Consider the following 9,195-nt stretch of genomic DNA (forward strand, 5'->3'; position numbering starts at 1 on the left):
TCAACTTGGCAAGTAAATCTATTTTTCAATTAGAAAAGTTAATATTTCTTAAACGGGTAATAAAAAGGACAATACTTCGCTCCTTATACGTACAGACCTTTTATTGTAGCTAGGGGTGACAATGTCGGACACGACCTGATACACGACTCGAAACCCGCACGAGAAATTAGCGGGTTCAACCTGCACGATAAAAAAACAAGTTAATTTCGAGTCAAACCGTTCTGACCCGTTTATTAAACGGGTGGGTTTCGGGTCAACCCGCTATAATACCTATCTAACCCGTTTATTAAACGAGTCGTGTCAACCCGTGTACAACCCGCTAACCCACTAAAAAATAAAGATAAATGGAGACTTTAGCACACACACAAGGGGTTTCGAACCCCTACCATCCTCATTTCTCTTAAACATCTTATCCACCATGCTACAAACAACTTTGTAATTTTATGGTATGTCTTTTGATATGTATAATGTTTCTTTTTCTTTTGAGTTTTCCTTTCTTTTCCGTCTCTCTTCTCCTCTTTTTTTTTCTTCTTTCTTCTCCTCTCTCTCTTTTTTTCTCTCTTTTCCTTTCCTCTTCTCTCCTTTTTTTTTTTCCTTCTCTTTAGTTTTCTCTCATCTCTCTTTTCTCTTTCTTTCTTTCCTTCAATCTTCTCTCCTCTCTCTCTCTCTCTCTCTCTATTTTCTTTCTTTCTTTTCCTTCTCTCCTATCTCTATCTTTTTTTTCTTTCTTTTCCTTATATTTCCTCAACTCTCTCTGTTTTTTTTTAATTAAAAATTTTTCGGTTGTGAGTTTTGTAACATGCATGTTATTCTTTATGAACCCGTTACATGACTCGAAACCCGCACGATAAAAGACGACCCGAACCCAACACGACATGTTTATTAAATGGGTTAGATTCGGGTTGAGCATTCTTGACACGTTTATTATCCCGACACGACACGACCCATTGCCAGCCCTAATTGTAGCTAAACCGCTTCCTCTCCTTTTAATTGTCAAAACAGTTGTTTTTTTTTTTTCCTTCTTTTCACTTTTACTAAATCCCTAACTTTTTACCAAAACATCAATGCATAACCATCTTATCAAATCCTAGTCATACTCGCATATCCAACGGCTATCACGCTAGTGGGGGTCAATCGCTAATCGTATTAGATTCGTGATTAAATTAAACCCCGAGAAGAGAAGTCATCACATCACATGTTGGGTTTTGGAAATGCAGCTATGTGAAATGTTGTTTATATTTTGGATTTGCAAAGTCTGATCAACAATCTTGAAAAATGTGGATATTTGGATGGAAAGGGCAATCTGGATTCTCAGCCCGCTCTACAGCTGAGGAAGTTACTCAAGGAATTGATGGAACTGGTCTCACGGCAATTGTTACAGGTCTTGTTATCTGGGTATTCTTGTTCTTTGTTTCTGTATCGTCATGTGTGCTTTTTTCTTTTGTTGGTCAGTTCCTATAATTTCTTATTGTGTCATATATTTGTTTGCTGAGAGAATTACAGGGAAAAGAAGAAAGAATGTTGCTTTAGTTGTCTTTTATGTTAAACTAACAATTGAGCAACCAAATGGAGTTTCTTTTGGCAACCCATCTGAAGTTGGGTGTGTAGATCGTTTCTACTTCTTGTTTTCTTTCATGGGTAGTTCTTTCATGGGTAGTTGTTTAGTGTTTCATTGGTTGGTTGATTTTCTGATTGAAGCTGGCTAGTTTAGAATTAGTTGACTTGATGTTAAAAATGGACTAAATGGAGTTGATCAAAGTTCTGGTCTAGTTTAAATCTTTTTTTAGTTTTGTAGGATTCTTTAGGATCGTTATGCTATGAAATCTAGTTCAGAGTCTTCCTGTGAACTTATTGCCACAATTACAAAAATCATTCATCTGAAAATCCTGCCATTGAAATTCGAAATTGCTTTTTCGCTTGATAATTGGTGAAATTTGCAGATTCGGCCTTTTTCCAGTTCTTATACTTATCTAATTCCAGGGGCATCAAGTGGTCTTGGTCTGGAGACAACACGTGTTCTAGCCTTGCGTCGTGTTCATGTCATCATGGCAGTAAGAAATACAGAGGCTGGTAGGGATGTGAGAACGGCAATACTTAAGGAAATCCCCACTGCCAACATCAATGTTATGGAACTAGATCTCAGCTCAATGGCATCAGTAAGAAAATTTGCATCGGAATATAACTCCTCTGGTCTTCCATTGAATATCCTGATGTAAGACATCTGAATTGGACCGTTGTAATTATTTATGTCACATTTGCTTGTGCTCATTTGAATCTCTCATCTCTTGTTGCAAATGCATCAGTGGTTACATGTTCTTGCATGTGTTCGTGTGTGTTTGCATGCACACTTAGTGTTGTATGATATCATTGTGACAATGGTTGTTATTGCTGCTTCATTCTTCATTTTGGAATGGTGTTTGGTCCCAAGAGTGGGAAAAGAAAGAAGGAAAAACAATAAGTTCATATTTTAGTACAATGTTCTCCTATTGGTATTGTTATTAACTTACGGAGTTATAATTTATCCTCTCTGTTTGTTTGAAGTAATAATGCAGGGGTTATGGCAACTCCTTTCATGCTTTCCCAAGACAACATTGAACTGCAGTTTGCAACCAACCATTTGGGTATTTAAAACATGAAATTTTTTTGATGTTTCTTTTGAGAATATGAAATGGCCTGTTATATGGTCTTCATAGAATTGGAATCTTAGAGTTCTTACCATTCTTTTACAGGCCATTTTCTTTTGACCAACCTTCTATTGGAGACCATGAAGAAGACAACAAGGGAGAGCAAAAAAGAGGGAAGAATCGTGAACTTATCATCAGAGGCTCACCGATTTGCATATAGTGAGGGGATTCGTTTTGATAAGATTAATGATGAATCAGGGTAATAGTTTGACAGGGTCATTTTATGAATTTTGTCACTATGTGCTGCTGCAATAATGCTTCTCTTTACTTATATTTTATTACTTGAAAATTCACAGATACAGCAGTATATATGCTTATGGACAATCAAAGCTAGCCAACATATTGCATGCTAATGAGCTCACAAAGCGCTTGAAGGTATCAACTCATATAGGATCATAAACATGATCGCCAGTGAATTTGATGATATAAATCATTTATCTGATTATATTTTTTCTTGGTCAATCGTAAGGAGTTCTTGACCCGCAACGGATAGAGGAAGACTTATTCAGTCACATAGTTTGGGCTTCTAGAATATGGAACCCTTAAATAATAGCATAGTTAAGACCTTTGGTTAGCATTAATGTGTTAAGTTCATGAGATAAATGTGAATTAAATGTTTTAGCATATGCAGGCCCTTGGGCTTTGTTCATGTTTCTTTTGGTCAATAGAAGAGAAAAGAGTGACAGCCTAATTTCAGTGTGCAAGTATTTTCTTTTTTCCAGAGATGCTTACATAATTTTGTCTCAAATGTTCATTGTAGTAGCAAATATTCCATATGGTTATTTTTACTACCTTCAAAACAGAAACAGTTGAAAAGAGCAATAGGGCATAGAGTGTAGCTTTTACATAATTGGTGTTTTCAACATTCTTAAGCAGTCCGTACTTCCAATTTCCAAAGCCATGCCATCATGGATGGGAAATTCTAATCTTTTTTTTGTGTTCCAATTTTTTTTTTCAATAATCTTTTAAAATTCTGTCTTGTTTAACAGGAAGAAGGAGTTGCTATAACTGCTAATTCCCTTCATCCTGGATCAATTGCTACCAATCTTCTACGCTACCACAGTTATATTAATGGTAAACTTTTGAACCATTGACAAATATTCGTTCTTCTTGAACATGTAGTTGGATTTTTTGGTCTATTTGACAAAGATGCTCATTGTGTTTTGGATAAGGTGATTAAGTTCATGCATTCTAAGTTGAGTAATATTAAGATATTCATTATGTGTTCACAACTGTCTCGCCTTGCCCGTTCCTTTTTTTAAATTTCACCATTTCCTGTATTTGTGTGGATTCGTGTCTTGATATTTATTGTTTTGGTTTAATGCAGTCATTGCCAGCACGCTCGGTAGATTGATGCTTAAAAATGTCCAGCAGGTATGTTACTAATCTGATACACTCAGCAAACTCATATTTTGATGTCTATCTCCCAATCCTATTAAGATATGCTCAAGCAGCTTCACTGCATGTTAGTTGTCTTTTTAATATACTTCACATAACTGCAGGGAGCAGCAACTGAATGCTACGTGGCATTGCATCCGCAAGTTAAGGGTGTCAGCGGCGAATATTTTATGGACAGCAACAAAGCCAATCCAACCTCTCAGGCTAAAGATCCAGAACTGGCAAAGAAGCTATGGGATTTCAGTTTGAGCCTGACGGATCCAAAGTAACCGGGAACAAAACTCTGTTGTAAATTGCAAGTCAATGTCAATGTCCCTTTTACCCGTTTGAGACTTGAGTGCTAAGACGTTGAATGACCATGTAAAACATATATAGGCTATGGCAGGGGACTTATCCTTGGCCCTGCCTAAAATTATGAACTTTTTTTCTTTCTATTTTCCTATAATGAAAAACATGGGTTATGGTTCTTATATTTGTCATGAATGTATATGGTTTATCTACTATTTCCAAAGCACTTCAATCCAAAGGATTCTGTTCCACATGTATACATATAAGAGCAACATCACAAACGTCATTGTGATTACAAATCACCATTTTAAAAGAGCCATTGCTTTGTCTTTTCCTCTGATTTTGGTGTGTGCTGTAAATTAGAGGAGCAACATGACGAGCATTATTGCTAATTACAATTCCCAGAAATATTGCCGTGTAAGACAGGACCAGCAGCAATCAAAACAGTAGGCCTTGTATTATATGCCTCTTATTAACATTTGGAGCAATGTATTCAAATTGCAATTGATAGAAGGTCTCTGTGCAGCTGTGCTGTAACATGTAACTTCATTATCTGCAAAATTAATGGGTGGGATATTTACCAAGAAGGAGCATCTGGGTTCTCTGCTTCTTCCACAGCAGAGGAAGTTACTGAAGGGATTGATGGAACTGGTCTTACTGCCATTGTTACAGGTCATGCTCTGTTTTAAGCTTCCTATAGGATACACATAACAATATTGTCTTGGCTGCTCTCCAGCCTATTTGACATCTAACATGTCAATGAGTCTTTCTCTGTGTCTTCCAAAGTAAGGTTGTAAAATTTTATTTTTTATCATAAACTTTGTTTAATTTCAGGAGCTGCAAGTGGTATTGGCGTAGAGACATCATGTGTTCTTGCGTTGCGTGGTGTCCATGTAGTTATGGCAGTAAGGAACAAGGATGCTGGGACGAACGTCAAAGAAGCAATTCTTAAAGAATCCCAGAGGCTAAAATTGATCTCATGGAGTTAGACCTCAGCTCATTGGCATCTGTAAGAAAATTTGCAGCAGATTTTAAATACTTGGACCTTCCATTGAACATAAATGTAAGATAAGCAAATTCTTAAATTTCCTTCTTTCTTGTGTTGTATGTGCATATGGTTTTCTCATGGAAATAAAGAAAATGACAGCTCTCTCAGCACCATACACGCACTCATTTGTAGTATTGCACTCTCTCCTTTGTTCGAAGTAACAATGCAGGCACTATGGCAACTCCATTCAAGCTTTCTGAAGACAACATAGAGCTCCATTTTGCAACTAACCATTTAGGTGTGTCTGCCTAAAATTTTCTTTGAAGTCTGTCCTGTAGTATAATGGATTCAGATTTCTACGATTCGCTTTGGTCGAGTTATTAACTTTTACTCGAACCATCCAATGTGCAGGTCATTTTCTCCTCACAGATCTTTTGTTGGAGACCATGAAAAGCACATCGCGAGAAAGGAAAACAGAGGGGAGAATTGTCAATGTATCATCACTAGGCCATCGATACGTTACCGTGAAGGGTTTTGTTATGATAAAATTAACGATGAATCAAGGTAAAACTGTGGCAGCACCCTTTTGAAAAATCGTCTTTAGGCTAATGAGGTGTTTGTGTATATAAATACATGATCAACAATCTGCCGTTTTGACTTGCTATACAGATACCACAGATATTATGCTTATGGACCGTCCAAGCTTGGAAACATATTGCATGCTAATGAGCTTACAAGACGTCTGAAGGTATTGAGTTTCTTAAGGTCATCAACTATCTCTAAAGCTCTGATACCACTGTTAGTTCTAGGGAGAAGAGAGGCTTAGGATAATAGCTTGATAATGAATAGAAAGCTTTTGAAAGAGTAACAAGATAATTTTATTTTATTGATTGAAATAAGAAGGGTACAAGGGCTTTAGAGTTGGTTGGATGCACGAGGTGGCTGATGTGAGTTTAGACAGCTGGTAGTTTTTCAGCTTTCTTACTTGAATACATAATTGTTATATGTCTCTGTGTGAATGACTTATTTATTATTTTTTGCTCAAATATTCATGCTGTGAATAGTGTCAAATTATTGTTATGTGTGAATTTTGATATGAAAGATTTAGGTGATGTTAATGTAATACTTGGAATTAAGATAACTAGGTCTGAAAAAGGATTCTCTTTGGATCAATCTTATTACATTGAAAAAATCCTTAAGAAGTATAATTACTTTGACTGTAAATCAGCATGTGATCCTAGTATAAAGTTGTTCAAGAATATTGGTGACAGTGTTAGACAAACTGAGTATGCGAGCATCATTGGTAGCCTTTGATATGCTACTGATTGCACTAGGGGTGATATAGCTTATGCCGTAGGAGTAATATGTAGGTTTACAAGTAGACCTAGTTTGGAGCATTGGTATGCTATTGAGAGGGTCATGCGGTACCTTAAGAGGACGATGAACCTTGGACTACACTATGAGAAGTTTCCCGCTGTCCTAGAAGGATATAGCGATGCTGATTGGAATACCATGTCAAATGATTCAAAGGCTACTAGTGGATATATATTTAATATTGCTGGTGGTGCAATTTCATGGAAGTCTAAGAAATAGACTATTTTGGCTTGGTCCACAATGGAGTCAGAGATGATAGCCCTAGCAATGGCTAGTGAGGAAGCAGGTTGGTTGAGAAACGATACCCCCTTGTGGGAGAGACCGATACCAGCTGTTCTTATCCACTGTGATAGTACTGCAGCTATTGCAAAAGTTCAGAACCGTTATTATAATGGCAAGGGGCGACAAATACGTCGCAAGCACAGTACTATTAGAGAGTTTCTTTCTAATGGGGCTGTAAGAGTGGATTATGTACGGTATGATGAGAATTTAGCTGATCCTTTGACAAAAGGACTAGCACGAGAAAAGGTTTGGAAAACTTCAAAAGGAATGGGACTAAAACCCCTAGAAGGTTAAGTCACTTATGATGGTAACCCAACCTATAGATTGGAAATCCCAAGAAATAGGTTCAATGGGTAATAACAAGTCATTTAGTGATATGAGTGAAGTCATGCTAGTGTTCCATATCCATCCTTAGAAGCATGAAATCCTGAAGCGATTTAAGGTTGAGTTGTTTATAACTCTTAATGAGATCTATACTCTATATTGAGTGGGATATCTAGCTACATGAATATCTTTGATAGTCTCACCTATGTGAATGTGAAAGTGAGGCTGCTTTCTATGAAAATTTTGGGGGAAATTTTCTAGAGCATTCACTATACTGGGATACAAGCACATGGCCGTAAAGTGCTGGCTTTTGAACTTCACCTTAGTAGGGCTATGTGTGTGGTGTTGTCAGAGATAGAGTTCAAAACTATATGTTACTCTTGTATATTCTGAAGCTCCGTCACTATGTAAAGGTTCAAGTTGAAAAACACCTCTACTTATGCATAGTCTTATGATATGTTGCTTAATGAATTTATTTCTAAAACAAACAAGTGGGGGATTGTTGAAGTTGGTATGTTTATTTTTTATTTTTAAAAATATATATATTCAATAATTCAATAATTGCCTTAAATTGTCTTTATTAATAGGAGTTATTTTCTATGGGATGAATCCTTTTTTTTCAACTGATGCACAACGTCTCTTTGTGATAATTTTCTGTTAATTGGCTGAATCTTTTTTCAACTGCTGCATTGATGTCCTTAAAGGCCACAACGTCTCTTTGTGTTAAATCTAGTATATATATAAGAGTCAGCTAGGAGAGAAGGAACAGACAACAGCTGCTGCCTTCCTCCTCTTCATATATTTTTCTTATTTTTTAAACTAAGGGTTTCTGAGCAACATAAAAAGGTGTTTGTATTCGGGTCATTCCTCAGTGCAAGGAAGAACCTAGACAGAGGAGATTCTGGGACTGTTTTATCCTGGGGACGTAGTGACATTTTCAAAACTGCTTGCACTAATTGGGCAGAGCCGCGAAACGTCTTAAAGAGAGCGACTTTGTACGCGACTCATCCCAAGAATTGTTCACAGTTTCACAACGAATTTTTCCGAGTAATATTGTTCTTTTAATTTTCTCTACTTCAACAGTTTGCCAAAAGGGTTACGAGTGGAGAGGGCATAGGAGTTATAGTTGAAGACAAAATGGGTAAATCTCAACTTTATTATAATCCAGTATGTGATTACAGTTTGCAGTTTGGCAATTTGATTTCAGTGCAGAAAAAAGCCACAGAAAATATTAGAACACCATACTACTTGGCATTTGTCAAACTCAAGCTAAAGTCCCAGAGTCTGGTTGCCAAATCTGCATCTTTTGCCTGAGAGCTCGGTTTGGCGATGTTACAGTCCACAAAGTATTCACCGCCTACTTCCTTAAGCTGTGGATGGAGTGCCACAAAGCATGTGGTTGCCGCACCCTGCATGACCATGTTCAATGACATAATTAGTTTCATATAATGTGAATGCCCAAAAAAGATTTTGTATCAAACAAAAGAGAAATATCATCTCTTGTGGAACATAAAGATGTACCTGCTGAACAGTTCTAGAGATAAATATGCTCAGCACCTTAAGAATACCTGCGTCAAGCCAAAGAAAATGTGAGTTGATCTGTGGAAACCCAGAGAAATACTACTGCACTGTCAACAAATGTATCCATGTGTGTTAGTTCTAGGGAGAAGAGAGGCTTAGGATAATAACTTGATAATGAATAGAAAACTTTTGAAAGAGTAACAAGATAATTTTATTTTATTGATTGAAATAAGAAGGGTACAAGGGCTTTAGAGTTGGTTGGATGCACGAGGTGGCTGATGTGAGTTTAGACAGCTGGTAGTTTTTCAGCTTTCTTAGAGCATTCCAGCAAAGGAA

At 36.9% G+C, this 9,195-nt stretch overlaps 2 protein-coding genes and 1 long non-coding RNA gene across 5 annotated transcripts in view; 2 read left to right on the plus strand and 1 right to left on the minus strand.

Annotated features, from left to right (window-relative positions):
• Nucleotides 1,167-4,584, plus strand: LOC18776294 (short-chain dehydrogenase TIC 32, chloroplastic). Its single transcript, XM_007209315.2, has 8 exons — nt 1,167-1,381; nt 1,981-2,212; nt 2,542-2,621; nt 2,730-2,883; nt 2,981-3,059; nt 3,674-3,758; nt 4,012-4,058; nt 4,187-4,584. The coding sequence occupies exons 1-8, from the start codon at nt 1,276-1,278 to the stop codon at nt 4,349-4,351; spliced, it is 948 nt and encodes a 315-aa protein (XP_007209377.1). The 5' UTR covers nt 1,167-1,275; the 3' UTR covers nt 4,352-4,584.
• Nucleotides 5,222-6,499, plus strand: LOC18776241. 3 transcript variants are annotated; one of them, XR_002271757.1, is made up of 4 exons: nt 5,222-5,433; nt 5,577-5,656; nt 5,770-5,922; nt 6,028-6,499. It is a non-coding gene; the product is annotated as an uncharacterized LOC18776241 (long non-coding RNA). The 3 variants fall into 3 exon arrangements; XR_002271756.1 differs by having other exon boundaries at nt 5,222-5,379; nt 5,508-5,656; XR_002271755.1 differs by having other exon boundaries at nt 5,222-5,656.
• The window catches only part of LOC109949345 (short-chain dehydrogenase TIC 32, chloroplastic-like), a 3,169-nt gene continuing 2,556 nt past the window's right edge, over nt 8,583-9,195 (minus strand). The window contains exons 2-3 of the mRNA XM_020564751.1: nt 8,860-8,906; nt 8,583-8,747 (exon numbers count right to left, since the gene is read on the minus strand). Of these exons, the coding sequence (XP_020420340.1) occupies nt 8,583-8,747; nt 8,860-8,906 (212 nt within the window). The remainder of the gene's footprint in view (nt 8,748-8,859; nt 8,907-9,195) is intronic.

The sequence above is a fragment of the Prunus persica genome, chromosome G5 (genome assembly GCF_000346465.2).
Source record: "Prunus persica cultivar Lovell chromosome G5, Prunus_persica_NCBIv2, whole genome shotgun sequence".
In the NCBI taxonomy this organism is placed as follows: domain Eukaryota; kingdom Viridiplantae; phylum Streptophyta; class Magnoliopsida; order Rosales; family Rosaceae; genus Prunus; species Prunus persica.

Bases quoted from the DNA above. Each gene is read 5' to 3' on its own strand.
- LOC18776294 (XM_007209315.2), top strand. From the start codon at position 1,276: ATGTGGATATTTGGATGGAAAGGGCAATCTGGATTCTCAGCCCGCTCT. The intron at 2,884-2,980 runs GTAATAGTTTGA...GAAAATTCACAG, and splicing joins AAGATTAATGATGAATCAGG to ATACAGCAGTATATATGCTT. The intron at 3,759-4,011 runs GTAAACTTTTGA...GGTTTAATGCAG, and splicing joins CTACCACAGTTATATTAATG to TCATTGCCAGCACGCTCGGT.